The sequence below is a fragment of the Chlamydotis macqueenii genome, chromosome 3 (assembly GCF_036417535.1).
Source record: "Chlamydotis macqueenii isolate bChlMac1 chromosome 3, bChlMac1.mat, whole genome shotgun sequence".
In the NCBI taxonomy this organism is placed as follows: Eukaryota; Metazoa; Chordata; class Aves; order Otidiformes; family Otididae; genus Chlamydotis; species Chlamydotis macqueenii.
Window position 1 is genome coordinate 78,782,057 of NC_141558.1, and position 22,684 is coordinate 78,804,740.

At 41.1% G+C, this 22,684-nt stretch overlaps 1 protein-coding gene across 4 annotated transcripts in view; it reads right to left on the reverse strand.

Annotated features, from left to right (window-relative positions):
• Positions 1 to 1,928: 1,928 nt before the first annotated feature.
• Positions 1,929 to 22,684, reverse strand: part of TRERF1 (transcriptional regulating factor 1) — a 100,102-nt gene continuing 79,346 nt past the window's right edge. For 3 of the 4 annotated variants that reach the window (XM_086745317.1, XM_086745315.1, XM_086745316.1), the window contains 14 exons: positions 21,014 to 22,666; positions 20,356 to 20,399; positions 19,474 to 19,624; positions 18,292 to 18,540; positions 14,367 to 14,736; positions 13,705 to 13,765; positions 12,796 to 12,935; positions 11,985 to 12,088; positions 10,710 to 10,785; positions 5,734 to 5,822; positions 4,774 to 4,887; positions 3,817 to 4,005; positions 3,128 to 3,336; positions 1,929 to 2,479 (listed from right to left, as the gene is read on the reverse strand). In XM_086745317.1, coding sequence (XP_086601443.1) covers positions 2,158 to 2,479; positions 3,128 to 3,336; positions 3,817 to 4,005; positions 4,774 to 4,887; positions 5,734 to 5,822; positions 10,710 to 10,785; positions 11,985 to 12,088; positions 12,796 to 12,935; positions 13,705 to 13,765; positions 14,367 to 14,736; positions 18,292 to 18,540; positions 19,474 to 19,624; positions 20,356 to 20,399; positions 21,014 to 22,399 — 3,504 coding nt within the window. In that variant the 5' untranslated portion in view covers positions 22,400 to 22,666 and the 3' untranslated portion in view covers positions 1,929 to 2,157. The remainder of the gene's footprint in view (positions 2,480 to 3,127; positions 3,337 to 3,816; positions 4,006 to 4,773; positions 4,888 to 5,733; positions 5,823 to 10,709; positions 10,786 to 11,984; positions 12,089 to 12,795; positions 12,936 to 13,704; positions 13,766 to 14,366; positions 14,737 to 18,291; positions 18,541 to 19,473; positions 19,625 to 20,355; positions 20,400 to 21,013; positions 22,667 to 22,684) is intronic. The other variant, XM_086745318.1, reaches the window with a different exon arrangement.

Genomic DNA, 22,684 nt, shown 5'->3' on the forward strand with positions numbered 1-22,684 from the left:
CCTCCACTTAGCAAACCATTAAGACTTGCAGAATCTACAAAACTTACTATTGGTGAATCTAGTTGGCAGCATACAGCTGAACACCCAGTCTGTTGAACCTGGGTTGCATGGCCCCTGTAAAATTAACGTGTCACAACATGGACCAGAACTGCTGCGGAGTGTGCTGCCTGGCATTTTGGAAAAGAAAAGGTGGCTGCTGCTGATGTCCTGCAACTCTCAGGTACAATAATTGAGAACATCGTCCTTTATCCAGCAGAGGAAGTTGAATTCCACCCACTGGTCAAAACCAAGTTAAAAACAAAAAAAAAAACCAAAAAAAACCAAAAACCCAACCAACCTCTGGAACAACCCCAAAAAACCACTACAACAAGCCACATACACAGGAACTTCACTAACCTGAAACTGAGAAGTGATTTCCATTCTCCTGAAGGGTTGTTCCTTAGTATCAGAATATTTGACCTTAAGTAGAAACTTCAGGTCATTTGGCTTCGCATATTTGGCTTTGACAGAGAAGGCACCTCTCTGTCAATGAGTTGCACTGGTTTTGAACTTGTGTGGTCCAGTACTCCTATACAAAAGTGCCGTGATTTACCCTCATTTTGCATAGTTATACAAGGAAGAAAGACAGTAGGAAATAAGATCCACCATCTCTCAGATACTGCTTAAGATTTTAGGAATGTGGCAAAAAACCTCCAACAAAACAAAACCCAACCCATAAAAAAAAACCAAAAAACCCAGACAACCCTAAAATATGGCAGATCTGAAATCAGTCTTATAAAATATTTTATAAAGGTAGCAATACTCTTCTACTGTGCAAAATTCACAAGAAAATCAGTGCTGCTGCTTCTGAAAGCTCTAAAATCAGCATTCATATTCTGTCATTAAAGGTCCACTAAACCTAACTCCAATTCTTCCTTCTTTAATTCTGTAAGGTAAAAGTTATCTGAGATCCTATTTACTTGGAGAACAAAATCTAAATTTATATAAATGGTGTGAGACATCCAGCATGGAGATCTGAACCTAAGGGAGCAGAAATGGTAATTAAACAGCAATGTCAACTCACCTTTGGAGTTATCTTTTACTAAACAAACAACATGTGAACTTGATGTAATGAGGAGGACTGAAAATGGCAGAAGAGTAGTATTTCATGCCCGTGAGTAATAACTAACATGCGCTGAAGGCATAGACTCCATCAATTTCTGTTCCACAGGCAAGAATGTCTCCCTGTATTTGCCTGGTGAGAGAGCAAGCTCCTGCACTGCTTGAGCCTACACTCTCCTAAAACCACTGAGATGGTTATTCAACAGTGTGATTTATTGTCACAGCAAAATATACTTCCAGTGCAATCTGATTGCCAAGGCGGTGTTCCTGATTCAGTGCTGCCATCAGATGATGTGAACCACAGTACAATCGTCTTCTTTCTTCAATCCTTGAATTAGGTCATTTAAAAAATCAGCAGATCAAAACCTTACTAAAATGGAAGCTCTAAAAAATACAGAGTAACCAATGCTTTTATAAACTGCCTAACGCATATGCATTAAGGCAAGACAGAACTGAAAAAGGTACTGTGTTACTACAGGTGATACAGTCACTCCTGTAATTATTTCACAGTTAAATCAGACTTCTTTTTTCCTCCATCTCCTTTAAAATGACAGCACAAAGACAAAGAATCTAATCATCTCCTTAACAGAGATGACATTTAGTCTCTAGAAGATGCTGGAAGTGATCCAGTACAGGCAAAAAAAAAAAAAAAAAAATTAAAAAAAAATTCCATCAGAAGTGTGTGAAGATCATTCTTGTAATTGAGCTAAAATGAAACCTGGAAGAGTTAAAGACTAAAGATCCTAGGCGGGATCATCTGGAGGGAAGTGACAGCAGAACCATGAACTTCTGTAATTAGTGGCAAAATGAGCTCAGATAAAAACACCTTATAAGAATATTTGTACCAATTATTTATTTTTTCCCCCCAAAACACAAATTAATTAAAAAAAAAAAAGGGAAAAAAACAGTTTGTTTTTTTTTTTCCCTAGACCTGGATAAAAGAATTCTCATTTTCAACAGGTAGTTTACAATCAATGGGGAATAAAGGGCAGTCCAGGTTTCCTGATGGATCCATTCAGGGTGTGCTCAGTAGCTGTCTTTATCAAACAACTTTATTTACAACTCAGCATCATCCTGCAATAGATCTGCATCTTCATCATCCAATAAAAGGTCAGGATCCATGACTTCATTCTCTTCCATGACATCACCCAGCTCCTGAACAACATCGTCGTCAATGTCACCGACATTTTCAACATGTTTAACCAAACTCATGTGATCCAGAGGGATCAAACTATGCCCAACTGGCCCAGTAGTTCTTGCAATAGTGGCTGCCATTTCTGCTGCCACAGCAGCTTTCTGAGCCTTCTGCCTTTGCTGTTCTTCTTGTTGTCTGTGAGTCTTCATATGAGCATTGCGGCTTTTGATTTTGAAAAACACCCTAAATTTTAAATGAAAAAAAAAAAATCAGATAAGAATACATTGCTTTTGATGAAGCGAGCCAAAAAAACTCAACAACCTATCAGTACATTTGCTTCCTTGTCCTGAAATAGAAGTCAGTGAAGTCTGCAATGCCATGGTGACAATTTCATGGACAGACTGCCAGATTTATACGTCCTGACAGTATCGAAATGCCCTATTCCAACTCAACTGGAGGGATTTTGTAGCTCCCACAGTTGCTTCAGTACCTATGCACATTCCCTGTACTTAGCTTTCACAACAATCTTGCACAACAGGGAAAAAGTGAAGGAATCCCGTGTTAGGATGGACAAACTCAAGCACAGAAACATAGAGAAAGCTGCCCACTGTCACATACAAATCTGTGATGCAGCAGGAAGCTGGACTGTCAGATGTAGAAATTCTAGCAGGTAAATGGATTCAGGAAAATTTGAGTAAATACTGCAGGGGAAGCATCCAAAACACCATGCAAACCAATCTCTGAAGGTGTTGGTAAGAGGACATACCATCTAAGGGGAAACTGTTCTTTTGAGACTATCGGAGCAAAATGAATAGTCTTGCGACAAACTCTCTATCTGGAATATAAATAGGCAAACGTGATGCAATACTGCAGACAGTCATGTTCACTTACTTGCCACACTCCTTGCAAGGAAAAATTGTTGTTGGGTCGGTCTCACCGCTTGTTGTGCTGTGGGCAGGTGAACTCTTGATGGAGCAGTATCCGCTCTGCGTACCAGATTTCTGCTTAGTGCCTCCAATGGTGCATCGTGTTTTTGTCACCTGATTCGTACCTCCATGAATGCGAGCATGGCCATTTAGCGCTTGTCGGGAACTGAACACCTGACAGGGATTAGGGTGGAGGGAAGAAAAAGAAATAAAAACCAAGAAATACTGCACTGGAACAGGGACTGCAGAAAGAAATATGCTGAATGCATATTACAGTAGAATAACTGCACACATCTAATACACATTTGTTCATATACTGCTTGCTCTCTAACTAAATTCAACTAGAGATAAAGAAACTTAGACATAAGAAAACAAACCAGTGAGCTATCCTATTATTACAGTTCTATAACAAAAAGGTTATCAGAGCTATTACCATGTATTTCTAATTGAAACAATATCTCAGGATTCAATTTTATGTACAGATCAGCATATTGCCTATATTTTGTGAGGTGGGAATTAAAAGCAGGCAAAATTATTTGTCCAAACATATTTGGGAGATATCACTGGCCAGGAATAGCCTAAACCCCTGATTTCCCAAATCACAACTCACTAGTATACAACACCCCTGCTATTAAAGATACCAAACATACGTACAGCGCCACAGTTTGGCATTTCACAGATGAAGGAGGACGACGAAAGAGAAAGACTCTGAAGGGCAGGAAGATCTATAGGTCCAACAAGAGGGATAGCTGGTGGGTCAGGAGACTTCTGCATTTCCCTTTCTTCCTTTCTGTCTTCTTCAATCTCCTCATCTTCCTCTAACACTTCCTCTTCTCCACTTGTCTGAAACAGACAGTGCATGTAAGAAATATGGTCAAAGACAGACAGTACTGGATAGCAGTGCATAGACAGTACTGGAACAGCATGCTGCTTAGTCAAGTCAGCTTCCAGCTTTCAGTATTTTTTCCCATCCTGAATGCACTTCTGGTATCGCTGGACTACCACTCCATAATAGACAAGCTACAGCTCATGAAGCTTCACAGCAGTGCTCAAAACACCCTCCATCTGTATTACAGAGCTGTGGCTCCAAGAACTACAGCTGCCAAGGTGCAATAGTCTCCCTCAACTGTTAGAATGGCAATGTACACTATATTAACAGTTAAATTAAAGGGCTTATTTAAAACAAACTACTTACATCTCTTAAGACTACTTGGACTACCAGTAATATAGACCTTGCACACAAAGAATTGCATTGCCAGTCTATGTAAATTATATTTGTACTAAAATATCAGAGCAGCCTTTAGAAGCACACACACATAGGCACAGGAATAATTTACAGAGATTTACCTGCTTCATCAGTAGCAAAAGCCATAATTGCTGCACAAGAGTTAGATAATGCACTAGTCAAAACACTTCTATCCCATTACAGTCCAGGAACACAAAATCTTGGTGTAGCTGAGGTCACAGAATGCTCATATGGAACATAGTTTAGAATTATGGAATAATTTCGGTTAGAAGAGACTAATGTCATCTAGTTCAACATCTTCCTTAAAACAGGATGAACATAAAAATTATCAAGTGTTAAACTTTTTCATATTCTTTTAGACTTACCAGACATTCCTCTCTTTTTTTCTCTAACCGTGTTCTGTGTTTCCGTCCCCAGCGCAAGATTTTCTTACAGGTATAGTAGTATTCCACACATTGTGCAACTGTCTTAGACTTAACCTGTAGTTAAGTAATTGCAGAAATAGTACAACTCAATTTTTTGCTTTAATTCCACACAATTTTAATATATTCCAAGAGGCAGGCTTTATTTCTCAAACATTCAAATGGAGGAGAAAAAAAAAAAAAAAAAAAAGACAGTTTGACTACAATAGGAATGCTCTTGTAGAATAATTTTTTTTAGTTGTTTTTCAGTCAAATTTGTGTTGACTATTTCAGTCTCAGTACATTTCTCCGTGATTCTCTAGACTCTAGTCAGAAAATGACTGAGAACATGTTTCTGTAGCTCAAGCATACAATACCACCGACAAATCTAGGAAATAAGACTTGGTTCCCATAAACCCCAATGTTTCTCAGCATCTGAGCTAACAAGTAAGGTATTCTGCCCTGAGATGTATACACTTTGTCTTTTCTGCTTTGTGGAAGAACATGAAAATTAAGCCCAAACACATTCTCTATTTATTAACAGGTTTCAGCCCTTTCTGGGGCAAGGCTCAATGCCAGTGACTCAGGTACCTTTTAACAAACTGCCAGAGAACACCAAGATGATAGCTGAGCGCCGCACTTGTGCCACACATGGAATGCTACAACTTGGATTCCAGATGTGAAAATTTTTACATAAAATAACAAGATGAACAGATTTTATTTATTTATTTTAAACAGTTTTTTACTGGTGCTGCAGTTGCACGCATAGGTACACCAAATGGAATACACCACTCCTAAGAGCGTTCTTGTAACCACTGCTGGCTCTATGCCTGCAATAAGCTGGTCTGGCAGCAAAGGGAAAATGAAGGGGAACAGAATGCAACAAACGGAAAAAAACAATTGACAAAACAGAAATAACCTTACCATCTTCTGTACAAATATGAAATCTTTGCTGTAGGTGGACAGCGCCTCTTTGAACAGCCTCCTTTCTTGATGCGTCCATTTGTCAGAGCCTTAAAAAGAGAGGGAATTCATTACAAACAATAAAAACTCACCACCTCTATGTTGATATAGCAGCTGAAACAAAAACTGGGAAACCTCAAGAACATGCTAGTAATTGCTGTTACCCAAACCCAAGTATGGCTGTACTGACTCAGACCTCAAGTCCACCTAACCCGTATTCGGTCTCCAGCAGTGGTCACAGGCAGTTGCCTCGGATACAGTAAGATCAGGGCAAGCAAATACAATGCCTCTCCCTAATTTTTCCTAACTTCTGACCGCTTTTGTTACAGGGGATTTCCTGAGTCTGTTGCAATTTGCTTATTTAGTAACTATCTTTGTAAGTGCTAACCCACTCTTCCTTTCAACCAGTTAAATTTCTTGCACCCAAAACATCCTTTGCCAAGGAGTTTCACAGATCAGTAGACCCTCTGCATGAAGAGCCACCTCCTTTTCTTTGTTTCCTGGCTCCCAGTAGCTTTACTGGATGACCTTTCGTTCTTCAATCTTGACCATCATCTCCATGCTATTCAGGATTGCATGTCCCTTCTGTCACTCCCACACCTTTGGTCATTACTGCTGTCCCTCTCTGAACCTTTTTCAGTACTAAAACATTCCTACAGAAATGAAGGGACCAGAAAGGTACATAATAGTCAACATATAAGCAATCCACAGACTTGCACAGTGGTATCACTATGTTCTCTAGCCTCTTAACATTTGACTTGGGGTTTTTTTTAGCTGTTGTAAAATACAGAGCTGATGCTTTCATGGAACTAGCATTATAATCCTGAGGTCTCACTCTAATTGAGAAGTATCACCACAGAGCTCATAATTTTATATGTAAAGCTTGTATTGCTTATTCCCCTATGTGTCACCTTACATTCAGCTACACAGAAGTTCATCTATCACTTTGTTCTCCAGATGGTAACTCTTACAAGTACTTTTAACTCTTGTAAGTCCTTTTGCAGCTCTTCACTTGCATGCCTTGAGGTAAGACACTTAAATCCTCTGCGCAGAGGTCACAAGTAGATAGAGATTGTAGCAATGTGCAATATGCACGAAGTGTTTTCTGAGGATTTAATGGAAGCTGTATATAAAACTTTCAAATATTGTTATTTAGTGTTAGCTTCATCAGCCTAACTGCCCATGAAAATGTGAAATCAACATTTAAATTGAAATGAATTTGTGCTTCCTCAGTATCAGTCAAACAGAAGGAACGCAGGATTGTGCATGAAAGCAGAGTCCTGTTGTAAGAGTGGGCACATTAAAGGAAGGATATGCAAGAAGCCACAAAGCAGATGCCTTTGAAATGACTTACACTATGAGAAGATTCTACTTCAGTCTGTCTGAGAGTTTCTGAAACATCTAAAACTTACCAAAAGAAATCCCTAACATTCATGTCAATGTTACCATTCTCTATAGAAATGCTTGCCTCTGCACTGAATTCAATTAAGTTGGGCTTGGCACCATGCATAATATTGAACTCTATAGGTTACTTATGTCTATTAAAAATATATAGTTTGGGTTTTTTTGTTTGTTTGTTTGTTTTTATTAACTGCAAATGTTTTGCTTTTCAGTTTCAACTCCCAGGCTCTCAAGCTTAGAGCAGGTATCTCACTGCTCTGTCATATGCTGAAAACTACAAAATTAACTTTTCTGCAACCTGTTTTCTGCAGGCTTTTTCAGTACTGGATATATGCATGCATTAGTTATTTCCAGAGAGATTTACACTAAAGCTCTCTTGAGCATCAGAGAAAGGCACTGGCTTCAAGCCACGAGTTATTTATTCTGTTATCACCCAAAGATCTTTTTGCTGACACACTGCCTTGCCATCTTTCCCACCCTGAACCAGCATCATTCCCTTCTTATACAACTTGCCAGTCATTTGCATTTACCCTCCCTTTGGGCAGGGGTAAATGTATTTATTCGGTCCAGGAGCCTGGTCTACTATGCCAAAGTATAAATTTAAAAAGCATGACAACATCAAAGGAGAGATTTTAGTTTTCAGCCAACCTCTCTAGTCATGCTCTCCTGCCTCTACCCCACCCTCTTGGGGCGGGGGGGGGGGAGGGGGGAGGGAAGAAAAAAGAATAACTTCCATGAACTGATTTTATTGTACACCTATGGAGAATTCAGGCCTTATAGTTTCCCCAATAGCTGTGGTATTAGCAAAGACCCTTATAAGATTATGCGGGTTAATTGGAAGTAACCTAATTAATAGAATAAATCCTGTGTAGGAAAAGAAACAGAAGAAAAGCTGTTTTTAACTCTGGTTGCTGGGAAACCACTTTTGCTCTTGTTAGCTTGAGGGAGATATAGAGAACGTGTATAGAAAGAGATCTGCAATGCAGCAAGAAAGAATTTTGGACTTCTGAATAAAGATCAAATTTTAAAGCTGATCTTTATGTTTAGACATTTATTGTACATTTTGTTTTATCTATCATATTAACTTGTTAATTGACAATAAATACCTTCTACAAATTTGGGGGCTGCTTTGGGATCAATATGTGGGTTTCAAGGGGGCCATGCCTACACCCAGGGAGCCCCCCTGAAAGATGGCTCAAATCCATTACGTCCAGCATATTCTGGTTCTGATCCACACCCTATATCAGAAGTTTTCAGACTGCCTGAAGGACATTATTTCAGAGACCATCTCTCCTGCAATTCTGACTGCAGGAGAACTTCAGACCTGAGAAATTCCACTGTTCAAATGAAAACAATTAAAGTGTTTGCAACAGCGCTCCTCTTCTGTTAGATACGTGTTCCCTCTCTCTTCCCTAAAATGCCATCCTGACAAATGGCAAAGCATTAGGACAGAGAGATTAGGATGTTCTTCCAAGCAGCCCTGGGTCAGCATGCCCAGCTCTCTTGGCACACAACAGAAAAGCCTCAAGTTTTACAACTTGCTTTCCTCACAAGCCAACAGGTTTCAAAGGTGAGCTATTCACTTGTATTCTCATTTGAGCACAATGCTAAGGCTGAGTTTGGATATTTTTTGTCTGTGGTATCAGTTAATTCTCATGAGTCAGTGCCATGCTCTGTTTCAGTCTATTCCACCTTTAAATGTGGCGGTGCCTGAGAGGTGTGATTTCTGAGTACAGAGCAGAAAGCCCAAAGAATTAACCCAAACAAATGCCTCCTGAAGTTACATTAAGCTATTCATGCCCTAGACTGTGAGAAATTCCCATATGCCTTGAGTGGTTGATTATCAACCACAAATAAACTATTATTCAAGAGCTTCTGCAGGGTGCTAGAGCGTGGCTGTCAATACAAATTGCAATTACTTGTTGCATTCAAGAACATTAGTAAGTAATGCTTGGTCTTGTTACTTAAATCCAGACTGGTGAGATTTTGTTTCATACTGTGATAATCAGAATCAAACTTCCTTTCCTTCTTAAGAAATAGGGATACAGTGATGTTCACAGGTCTCAGTGCTAGTTAACAAGGACTAGTGTTATCTCATGTGAAAGATTAAACAAAACAGTCTCTCCTGGCTCCTCCCTGCATCACAATAAAACACTTTCTGAAACTACTGTGAAGTTGCTCCAGTAAAGACAGTTCCTCCTCCTCTGCCACACAGGCAGAAATTTCTTATCTGCTCTGCTAATTAGATCGCTCACTGAGGATGAGTCTGCTGGGATAGCTCCTCATCTTCCTGCTCTCATGCCCTGGACTGTCTCACACATGTTATTTGGTGTCATCTCTTCAGACAAGAGACCCTGGTCAAAGTTCCTGACTGAAATCCTCCTTCTCCATCCACCCTCATGTCCACCCTTTGGACTGCTACTGAGCTGTTATCAAAAGCACTAGGCATTTCCCCCAGCCAAGGTTGAAAACCTGACCTTCACATTTATTCACTCTCATCATCAGCTGCCATCAAACATGTTTCTGTTCTTGTTCTCAGATCAAGGGGTTAAGGAGTTGCTTTACAAAAGAATCCTTGTTACTTGGGAATCTTTCCAGTGAGCTGCTACAGCCAGGAAGTACCTTGCGTCTGTACTTACATGCCACAATGACTGTCACTGGAAGTGAGTGTATGACCCTGGGCATCGTGATTGACTGACTAACCACCAGAAGATACTTGGCTTGTTTCCTATTGAGCCTAAACTGGAGATAAATTCTGAAATCTCTCATGTAAAACCTTGTTCTGTGTGTCCAAGCAGTTGTTAGCCACTGTGAAGCATTAAGTAATAACATGGAGGGCTGCAGAGGAGAGACATTTGTCACCTATGCTTAGGTGACATAACTTAAGTCCAATGGCTTAACACCACCTTGTTTATTTCACAGGACACTTCTGCTTCATCACCAAAATGCAGTTCTTCCTGTGTTTATTAAAGAAGTCACCATTCCAGACCTTTTTTTTTTTTTTTTTCCCCAGCTAGATCCATGCAAAGAGAGGCTCTGCATTCAATACTAAGACGCTAGCAAGAGCTACAGCACTACCTCTTTGGAAAGATGCTGATGATTATCATATTCATTTATCATGCACCATCACCTCAGAAAAGGCAGGCATGATGGAAGACATTTACATACCAGAAAATGAAGACCTTACTGCTAGTAAATCATATCTACGAATAGCAGCAAATTTAAAAGGAGATCGACAAATTAAAATTTAGTTTAAAAGAGGGAAAAAATTACTGAAGGCAGTTTTAAATCTGTAGAACTCTACACATCAACGTGGATGCAAAGTTTCTGTACATCATCGGTCAGGCGAAAACCTGCCAAACTTGTAACAAAAGCCTCTGGAGGTACCATTTGGCACTGTCCACATCACCTCTCTATTAGAGGCTGCCATCCCTGCAGCAGACAGCAGAGAGTGCAGCGTGATCCCTTGCTCCAGCCTAGGATGCCAGCCTTGGACTCTATAAACCAGTAGATGCAGAGATCACAAGGACACCTACCGGCGTAGTGGTAATTTGCCAAAGGATGACACTTCAATCTCACTGGCTTTCTCAACAGCAGCTTCTCGAGAGCAACCTAAATGCAAGAGCAGGGAAAAACAGAATTAGTAAATGCAGTCAGCTGCTGCATACAACTGCATTTAGAAGACTATTTGCTACGAGGATATGAATTAATTTTCTCTTTTTTCTTTTCTGTCATATGAAATCACAAATTGCTCCAAGGCCCATTAACACTGTACCTCACAGAAGAGCATCTAATGCACACCTGTCCTGCCTTAATTAGCACAAATGTGGCTATTAGCAACTTGCAGCTCTTCCCTCCCTTCTGCTTGCAACATACAAATATGTTTATAGTGTTTGATTTAATAGTGTTAATTAATACTAACATTCAATGGTTGGCTTGATAGCATTAATATTCATAGAGCAAAGTTTTTTAGAACATCTGTTTAGGTCAACATCTAGGTCAGGAATGACAGCAAGTACAGTTAATCCTCCTTTGGATCAGGGAGATGGATGATTTGTGAATCCCTAAATTTCTTCCCCTGACAATGCAGACCCTCCTGCATAGGAAATTTCACGTCCTGACAGTAAGTTCAGTTACCTGTCTCAGACCCCTCAGATACGGTTAACAGAGCCTATGGAAACTGGGACACAAGCTAAAAACCACTGCGTTAGACAATAACGTGAGATTCATTCCAGCCCTGTGTTCTGTTGCACTTTGTTTTAAATTGGCTTTTCAGGAACTGGTGCAGGGCCTTGTCTTTCCCTAACACTGGGCAAAATTGATGTTTTGCCCTAGTTAATAACATTCCCATCACTAAACTAATGCAAATATTTGAAATGCATTATTTATATGAGAACTGTGTGCAATTACCTCACAGTTCTGAACAAATAACTAGATGTGATTGCTGCTACAAAAAAGGGTTTTTATAAGGACTAGGACTAAGCTCTCCATGACCAAATATAAAGCTTGTGAAATATGAGGGCTGGAGCAAGCACTGGGAGACATTCAAAGCCCCAAGGCTATAAACTAAGTAATCTTATCTATATGAAATATACAGTAAGCCTTCAGAGAGGCACTGCTTTGAAATTTAAATTTATTAAAGAATGAAAGGGAAAAGTCATTCCCCAAAAATGTTACAGGATGTTTAAAGCATCACTGCTAATCAATCAGAAATCTCTTTTTTATATAACCATATCTAAATCCATTTAATAAAGCATGCTAATTTATCTGCAGAAGAGGATCATATCTCCCCTTTCAGCTTCTTATCTTACCATAATATCTCCTTTTGCCTCAAAGAGAGAGTGCAAAGCGTATTCTGAGTTAGTTCCTCCACCAGGTAACACACTGGAACAGCTCATATTTAAAAGGTCTTCCACTGTCAGAAACAAGTCAACATTTTACTGCTAATACAGTAGCCCATCAAACACACACCTAGAGCTAAGCGTTCTCTAATGCCACTTAAAGACAACGTAGTTCAGGGCAGCAGCTTTCATCCTCTCTCCCCGCTCCTGGTTTTAGGATTACTCATTGAGGAGAGGATGTGACAGGACTTGTAGAGTGCATCCTTAGGATGGGACAAGATGTTGCAGAGCCAGAGGCAGAGATCTGGCTGCGAGGCAGTGGCTTGCACAGGCCAGTGATATTGCTGTGCAAAGAAGGCTCCAGCCAGGGTAGAGAAACAGAAACAAGCCAAGCTGGAAGCAGGAATAAACTCTGCTCATGTAGAAGCAACATCACATTTACTCTCTATGGTCACAGGACAGGCCCAGCAGCCATCAGCTGCCTCTCACCTGTGATCTCTGCTCTTGACCAGGCAGTTCAGTACCCTCAAAAAACCCACTTCCCAGCAATAATCTTTCCCTCTTCGTTGCCAGATAGCAGTTGATCCAGACTTCACTTTAAGTGCTACTGCATAACCTTGCTACTCTGAACCTGTAACGTGCAGTTCTAGTCTCTTGCCCTGCATTCTCAGTAATTAATACTCTCTTGAACAGTTTGTACAGTATACACATGAGAAATCAATACAAATTTCTTGCAGGCACAGGCTGACTTATGAACTTCTAAAACAGCAAGTTGTTGTACCTCTTTGTTGGAACACTTCGTTCTCCAGTTCTGGCCATGGTTTCCAAACTAAAGTAGCTTTGTGCACATCCTTCTCCATTAGCAATCTGTCCTGCAGCTCAGGAATATCAGCCTGGAACCTGGACCCAATATTGATTCGTCTATAAAGATAAATAAATAAATAAGTATTCAACCACACAACGTGCAGAAAAAACAGAAGTCACATTAGTGTTCACTTTGTTTCCAACAAAACTTTTGTTACACTGGAGTGGCAGGAAATTGTGTCAGATTGCTTTACGCAATGCTTTACTCTCAGTGGGATAAGTATTTTGAATATTAGACAGAACCAATCTCTTGGGGAGAAACAAAAACTTCAATACATAATTTAAACTCTACTGAGAGATCGTACCTTACATGTCTACCCAAACTAGCCTATATGCATGCTGACTAGCAAAGAGGCCAGACGCTGGAAACAACAACTTTCTGTTCCATAGAGAACAGCACTTTTCAGCAGAGAGTAGAAAGAGACGTTACTGCTGAGGAACAATCCTGTTTGCAGTCTGCCCTGGGGAACTAAACACGTAACACCTCTCCAAAGCTCCACAGTTAATATATATATAAAAGCAAGAGTACTGGATCAGCATGTTTTCGTCACAGCCCTCTTCCCAGCCATCACTAAGTGTTGCTTCACCTTCAGTGGCTCCCACCAAGCCTCTCCTAGCATGTTTGAGCCACGACATCTACATCTCCCATAGCCAGTTTGCTGCCGATGTCCTCAGCCACCACCCAGAGCAAATTTAACTGCATCCAGCCCAACATGATTTCAGGCAGCTGAACACTACCTGCCCAGTTCAAAACACTTCAGGCCACACGCTCTAAACTGGAGCTAGTTTATAAAAGCAGTAACAAAACCAATATTATTTTTCTTACGGTTCAACAGTCTGTTCTCCGGGTCCAGGCGTCACAGGAATGACACTTCCATCAATACTATCTGAAACAGAGATTGGAGTTATAGTTTAAAAGGGTATTTTGGTAACAACTTTATCGCTGCTTATGCTCCACCTCCCGGGCTGCATTACCACCTCCCTATTAACATCAACATTACTTCAGTCTATTAAGGAAAAATTACCCTTTATCAATATTTAGACAGAAACAGTCTAAAATGTTATATGTAATAGAAACGTCCTAACGCGCAGCAGTTTCTACTGCCCTGATCATGTATGATTAGATATTTTTTCTTTTGAAACACTGAACAACAAATACTTAACAGGAACCCCAGGTCTCAGATGAGGTCTTTTCCTTCCACTTCAGAAGGCCCTGATATAACAAGAGGCATGGTGGTCCTTTCTTGAGGCAGACCACATTGAAAGATCACAGACTCACTCGCCGGTTAGGCTTCTCTATTCACTTTATGCTTTAACACCACCTCTACAAAATCCAAGACAAAAACCCTGATAAAGATGGACTTTCCCTGTGAAGTAGCAGAACCACCCATGCACATGAGCACACGTAAAAATCATCAGTATGGTAACACTAGAAGAGAAGACAGTGTTATTTTGTATGGACCGCCACTCTGTAAACGTAATACTTACTAGATCGACACAGGAGCACCCGTGGCGTAGGTGTCAGTGGAGTAAGTGGCAGCTGAGTATGCGAGGTGCTATGAGATGATGTGATAACACTGCTGAAGAGGCCAGACCCTTGCCGAACTGGACTAAGCATCGGTGGCGGAGTGTAGGGGGGGAGCTCATGCGTCCGGTCTAGCAGATGATCCCCAAGGACACGGGGAGAGCGAAGTTGACTCTGGTACAGTGTGGCACCGGAATGGGACATGCTTAAGTTGAAAGAAGGAGGAGGTATGAAGAGAGGTTCGGGTCTGTGCCGGTACTTCTTCTTGTCCTGCAATGGTTTGAAGTTTTCTTCCAATTTTACAGCACTTTGATGAGGTTTTTTGCTAATTTCCTACATGAAAACACGTATAATTTTAGTAATCAGGCATGCTTAAACATGGTTTGCACACAATCCCCTACATCTTAGGGCAACAGCCACAGAAAAGCTGTTACCACCAGACAATTATTCAGGTAGCACACCATAATAAGGTCTGGTCAGTACAGTATATGGTTCTACACAGAAACCTCAGGGAGGAAGATAAAAGAATAGGACAAATAACCCTCCCCTCCTTCAGCAATCCCTCTAGGTCAAGGTAGGGCTGAGTCACAGACACAGACAGGGAGAAGCTGCTGCCAGCTTTAGAAGGTGCAGAGAACGGCTCTCCCAGGCCATGAGTCTCCCACATCCTTCTTCAGCTCCACTTGAACACCCTGGGCACTTCTATTCACACTGAACACATATTGGCTGTTGGGAATTCCTTCATTACCCAGTCACAGTTTATTGGAAACTTTATATGAGATGTTATCCAACGCATTTATTTTGTTTAACTAGGAAGGACACATGAGCTCAGTGAAATTACTGCAGTACTCAGCAGCAGGAAAGGAAGAAAAATGTAATAAATTCAAATTCTTTGCCTCTTATCACTACATTCCCATCAGCTTGAGTACAGTCCAGCTGCAACAAATCTTGAACTTAACTCTCTCCTCTTTCCTTGGAGGAAAAAGGGTAGTAGATGATCATTCAAACACTGTAACACTCCTAGAATTGTAGAATTTGGATGTTAAAAATAGTTTAACAATAAACATTTGTAGATTCCACAGAAGCAGAAGGCACAGAATTTGTGCAAAGCTGAAATCTGGATTTCTGGGGAATGGAGAGAAAAGAAACAGGTTCTCGGGTTGTGCTTTAAGAACACACAGAAGCTAGTAGATGAATACAGTATTAAATATACTGCTTTCAGGTGTTCAGATTTTATATCATCTTTAGGATAAACCTGGAAAGCAGAAGAAAATTTTTGACAGATAGGGTTACTCCAGAACGTCTGCATCATCTGGTAAATACTACTACATAAAAGTAAATTACTACCATGTATGTTTAGACAATATACATCTTTACACCATGGGTGGTTCCTGAGAATCACATTCACCCAATAAAAATCATGTTAAAGGAACATTAGCACTGTCACCCTTTATCCTTTATGTTAATACGTTCCAGCTTGTGGAAATGTTTTTGATTACAGAGGTCCTGTCCTCTCTGTTAGATCATGGCTGTATCCTCTCCAACAGCTGTTGACATTTTTTCTCTCTCTCAAAAAAAAAAAAAACAAAAAAAACCAAACCCAAAATTTTGGAACAGTTTTCCTCTTGCAAGATAAAAACTGAAGCTTTACAGAAAATTTTGTTGATAACAGACATGAACAGTGAAAGGGTGAGGACTACCTGCAACCACAGACATAGTCCATCATGATAGCAAACCTTTAGCGTTCAAAAAGGAGAAAGGGGAAAAGCCCCTAAAATCAAGGAAAAAAAATAAAAAAGCAAATGCCCCCAAAAACGCAGAAGGCCAGATCAGAGTCTTTGATGAGGGCTCATTTTGGTCTGCTCTTTAAATGTGGAACAGCTGGTACTCCTTTCTCACTAGTGTAAAACAAACTAACCAACCAAGACAACATTTTAGAAGTCCTACACAACTCTGTCTCCTACACTGCTTCACCTAGAGCGTCTACTTTAGCCTCAGTGTGGTTATGCCCACACTACTTTCAAAAAAGATCACATTTAATATTAAAGGAGCTCTTGATGACCACGGGCTCTCAATGCAGAGAGCCTCAATACTTTTCTGAAGCTCCAGGGTACGTATTATCCAAGACTGAATGGACCCCTGTGGGCCCTGCTGCCCCACCTTGATAGATACACTCCATGTAGATCCTGATGGACCTCACTTGACTGCTAGGTGCACCTCATCATCCTGTAGCCTTGCTGAATATTTAGTTTCCTTCTGCTGTTTGATTTTACTGATTCCATGAGCTTGCAGGACCTTTTGCAGACAGCTCAAAGCAGCGCAAAGCACAGTATAAATAAATGCAACACAGCTCCAGCTCTCTGGTTTTTTGTTTGTTTGTTTGTTTTAAAAAAAAAAAAAAAACAAAAACAAGAGTCTCCCATGGCATAATCTCTTTACAAAAGAAGAGGACACTGTACATCTTTTGATCTTTGAATGTTTCCAATGCTACTGCTTATATAAAAGATAGGATCCAGAAAGGAAACTGTGAGAGTTTAGTTTGCTTGGGCAATAACAAAGAATGTAAGCATAATTTTGAGTGAATGAATGCGCATTTAGCCAAACACTGGCAGATTTAATCACAGTCACTTTACATACGTTGCAGAAATATACAAGCCCAAGCCACCTACTCTGATGTCTCTAGAGAAGATCTCCCACTCAGAGCTCAAGGATTCAGAAAAGACTGTCTCTTTTCTCTCCAGAAACTAGAAATAGAGAAGAAAAATTGTACTGCTGAGTTACAAGCTAAGTATTGTGAGCTGCTGGCTTCCACACTAAAGTGGTAGTTTATGTGTAAAACCTCTGTCTGAAATGAAGAGAGTAAAAGATTTTTATATCTATTTAAAATTAGTGTGTACGTCTGAGTGAAGGGTCAGGAGGGGGGATGATAAATACACAAATATTACAAGGAGTCACCCAAAATGGTATATGCTGTCCCCTCATTTGGCCATCAGACTCATAGCGGGGAGGAAAATCACAAGATTATTTCTCTGCATTATACAGATAACACCATACAGTACTTATACTGCCCAGTAATCTCTTATCATGATGTAGTCTGCAAGCATGGATTTGAAGGAATAAACAACAGCTATTCCTGCAGTGGGATGCGAAATAAATAATACTGCTTGCTCCACTACTCTTTCAGGAAAACAATAAAGAGCATTCTCACGTCTCATTTGAGTGCTCACCAATTCCTCGTGCTGCCTGACAATTTCTGTTTTATGAGTGATATGAAAGCACTGAGAATAGCTATTATTCCTAAATCAGAATTCCCAGTGATTAACCCTTAGATCTGATCCATGCAGAAAGAAAGGAAAAAATGACTCCATTGTAAAACTCTGCATCGACAAGCTTCATACTGGCTGAGAGCACACACTGTAAACACTGCACAGTGCCTTCCTTCTACGGCTGAAATGAAAAGCACAGATATCTGACGTTAAAAAAAAAACAAAAAACAAAAAAAAAAAAACAAAACAAAAACAAACAGGAAGAAGTGAAACTGCTGAATTTAAGCAATAACATAAAAACAAAGCAGCCTGAAAAGGAAAAAAACAAAAACAGTAAAAAGATACTAAATCCCTTTGTTCTAGTGGGATAAAAGAATATCGCATTACAATTTAAAATGATTTATTTTCAACTGAGATCTTGATTCCCTAACAAAGGGGAAATTAATATTTTCAAAGGACTGAGGAAGAAATGCTATGATGTTACACACCTTTTTTGTTTATTAGGCATCATTAAGATTCTGGAAAATATTCTAAAATACAGACATTTTAGAAAGTAGTAGCACTATAAGCAAAGGGATTTAGCAAACACAGCACAGTTAGTGGCAAGAAATGCAGCACTCACAGAGGATGAGCAGGGGTTGGCCACTTTTGGACTGCACGGTGGAGAGTAAGTCATCTTCACGAGAACGGGCATCTCATCATCTGACACAGAGTTGGCAGGCTTGTCTTTGACTGTGGCAGGGCTGGCAGAGGGCTGCGTGCTGGGCTCGGGTGACAGAAGCTTTACAGGGACAGACACTGGCATGACGATGGGCGCAAGGCTATCCACCTCTTTAGGCAGCGGCTGCTGTGGTGCTTTTTCTCCTTCATCCTGTACAGACAATTAAAGGCTTTCAGCCTGAGCAAGGGAGGGCTACTCCTGGATCAATAGTCTACACAACATACGCACCGTGGCTGAAAAGAAGCGGCCAGGGTTACAAAACACACAACAGCACTGCTTCTTGGACCCTGTATTTGCCTTGAACGAAGTTGGCAGGTTACTTACGATTCCTACTTAGCATTCAGCCTTGGTGATAAATAGCCACATGAAGCATCTTTACAATATAACTTGCAGGAGGGGAGATAAACAGATACCCTTTTTATCACTATAAAGATAGAATTCCCCATCACCCACCTGAAAACAAAGACACAGATTGTGTAACTCTAGTAGCTCTTTGCCTTCCTATGGTATTCCCTGTTAGAACAGAATTTCTAAAATATTAGGACAGAGAAAGAGTGACTGATGGGACAAGTTATTTTTATGCAGAACAATTCAAACCCACATTTATGGTTTGGTTGATACCTATAGACCCAAAACACTTGGGAGGAAAACTGTCAAAGATTCAACAATCCTGCTCCTTCAATTAATGCCTGCGAAGGCTTCCAATAAACATCCCTCAGTCATCCAAGTAGTCCAAATGAAAATAAGGAAGACTTGATGCTCCTGATATTTCTAATATAATAAACAAATACGAGGGGGGGGGGAAATTTAGACGCTCCTGACATGACTTTGTAGGATGTTTTCATAACAGAGAAATATAGAGGGACGCACACTGTTCTGTCCTCCACCACTGCCTCTGACTTTAAAGCAAGACTTCTGTCCCACAAGCTAGCAGAATTATGTGTATTTCTACTTACGCAGTTTGTGACATAACAAAACAACCTGAGAAGAACAAGTTTTGACAGCAAAGCAAAGCATGGCAAAGCAAGCAAACATGGACACAGAAAGGAGAGAGACAAATACTGAAGTAAAACAAACTGCTACCTGTTTGAAGTTAGGAGATGCTCTCACTCCTCCGTGTGACCTCATGTGACCATTTAAAGCAGGCAAACTCTTAAACTCCTTCAAGCATATTGAACACATTAGCTTGTTCTTCGCATCAGCTCTCTCAGGAAGCGTTTCTCTGTTCTGGCCACTATTTTTATTTTCATTTTTTTTTAGCATGGAACAGAAGAAGAGACATTAGTTTGGCATGTTCCCTTTGTTGCAGAGGAAGCTTTTTAGTCAGGAAGTCAATGAAGTCTTACAGCTAGATGGCTATGAAGCCACAGGTAAGCACAGAGTGAGTGCTGTGGAATACGTGGGCAATAACCTAGATAAGCTGCTCCCAAGATGGGGAGAAGGAAAGTTTTGAGTAGGACACACTCACCAAAATGTGGCCCTTGGTATGGAAAAGTCTGAGAACCCACTAGATCCATTATGCGAGACCTACATTTCCCCACTCATGACAGCAGTTTACAAGTACTTGGACACAATGTCCCTGCTTATGGTAGACAACCGTGCTGGAAGATCCCTGCTGCCAAAGATACAAATCCAAACCACACATCATCCCTTCTCTAACAAATGCAACACTGACAGCAAACTGCTCCCCTGCTTTTCCTTTTAATTTGTTTTTTTGTTTGTTTGTTTTCTTTTTTTTTCCTTTTTTTTTTTGAAAGACAAACCATTTATTTGATTTTATTGCTAGAGGGCGAGGGTGGAAATCACACAAACTTAAATTCACAAAGCACAAAACTAAAGATCGTTCTAGAAGAGCAACATCTATTAACTACCCAGAATGCATTCCCTTCCCTCTAAACTGCAGCACTCTTTTGTATTTCTCACATCTAAATTAAAAAGAAAAAAGAAAAAAAAAATTTTCAATACCTTTGTTCTGGGGACAGTGGCAGTCTGCCATCTGATAGTTGCACCTGCTATCAAAGGAGGAGAGAGGAAAACGGGAAAAAAGGAAAGAATTTTTCAGGCAATACTAATGAATAAATGAAGGTCCTCACAGGATTATATCTGCATTTTGCATATGATTCTATCAATACTGAAAGCCTCTGACTTGAGAGCCTTACATTTCTCTACCAAATCAGTGCCTCTGTGAGCACGGCTAGTGCAAGTTTTCTTACACTCACCTGCTGTTTGAAGCCTTTGCTCTGACTCAGAAGTACTACTTTTGTAAACAAGAGAGTCTCTTCCTGCGCAATTGAGCCCTCTCTCAGGTGTTGAAAAATTAACGAGAGCACTTTGTTGTAACTGGGTCCCTCCTCCCCAAAAACTGAGGCAGAACTTCCCAAAGCCTCTCGCGAGGGAAGCGGCAGCCCCACAGCAGCAGTAGCTCTGTGCTGCCGCCAGCCTGGCCTGAAGCCAACCCAGTGATGTAGACAGAAGTCTGTTAACGCAGTTCCCCAAAACATCCCAGTGATGCCCACCGCTCACATCCTAACCTTCCAGCTCTCCTGCCACCGCTTCGTTTCCATGCCTTGCTACTTTTCCGTAAAACAAGTCTGGCTGAGCAGGGACCTAAAATACTACCTACCTGAGGCCACACAGCACCGGGAGAGTCTTGCTGAGAGCTTTTGTTGTTCAGGTGAACTCCCGAGGGTGGCAAAAGAGGTCGGTGAGGGACAGCATTACCTACAGAATTAATCTCCTGCCGCACAGGATCCGCCGTGGTCTCTGGTGGAGTGAGGCCAACGTGGGAGTTCAGAGATGGCGCTCTGCTCTCACTCGGGTATTGCTTCTGCTGATCCAGCTGCTGCTGCTGCAGTAAACTCTGTGGGTACAAGTGCCTGTACTGTTCGTGAGGATCCTGGTAGCAATACTGAGGCACTGCTCCCAACTGGATCAGCTGCACAGGATGACTTGGATCCTGAGGGTACTGGTGTGGTTCATGCATAGTCTTTGGATCGGGCTCCCTGTGATATGGAGGAAGCGACAATTGCATCTGCTGCTGCTGTTGCTGTAACTGCTGCATGACAGGTTGCGTTGGGTAATACGGAGCTATTGACATCGGACACTGCCGCTGCTGCTGCTGCCGAGCTGGCTGCTGCTGCTGCTGTTGGATCTCCTGTATCGAGAGCCGCTGATGTCCCTGCTGTGGCTGAGCGTAGTATGGAGTCTGCTGCAAGTGCTGCATCTGTTGCGGTAAGAGCTGCTGGGACTGCATTTGTTGAACGTGCGTCTGTCCTTGCTGAAATGCGGAATGCATCTGCATTTGCGATAAATGCTGCTGGTAGTCGTAGTACAACTGTTGGTGCTGCATGACTTGCATTTGTTGCTTTTGCTGTGTGCTTGCAAAATTCTGGTGTGCTTGCTGCGGCACTGGTTGATATCTTTGTACACTGGAAGTTACAGGCTGTTGCTCAACTGCTGGCTTCTGGGACAGCAGCTGCCTGAGCGCACTGTCACCAGAATTATCCACCATCGAAGACTCAGTGTGCAAAACCTGAGCCATGTTGTTGACTTGAATTCTCAGATTTTGGTTAGCAAATACTTGTGTAAAGGAGTCCAATTTATGCAGGACCCCACTGGTAATTTTTTGCGATCGATTTTCACTGGGTTGAGTGTAAGAATATTGGTAACCATCATGGGAATCCCCCTGCCCAACGGGGCTCCACATTGCGCTTTGATTATTCAAATTGTTCCTCACTGGGACATGGTTTCCTGAGCCAGAATGTGTCCAACTAGTTTGTCTAGATGTATCCATTGACCCGAGACTTTTTGAACCTACAGGCAAAGCTATACTGTCTCTTGAATCTTGGGGAAACTGGGGGGAGAGAGGGGACACCTGGGGAGCATCCATAACAGATGTCCCATAGCTATGATTTAGAGATGGAAGGGAGTTCATTTGGTGTTGTTGGTAGTACAAGTTCTCATTGCTGTTGGCAGTATGATTAGTTTTATACAATTGCTGGTCCCCCATTTTTGGTCACTTCTGTTCCAAACTTACAGGCACGTGAACCATTGAAATCTCTATGAACCCTGAGATAGCTGAGTGCAGGGAAGGGAGGGGAGGGGAAAAGAACCTAGAATTACTTATAATTCAACATGTCCATGTGCATCACAAGGACTAAGACTTCCTCCAGTCTGTCAGTAATTCCAATCTCAGACTCGACGTTGCTTCACATCTTCAATAAATGGACCACAGCGCAAATCCTACACAGATCAATAGGTTCAGCGTGCCAGGCACCTGTGGAGTAAGAGAAAG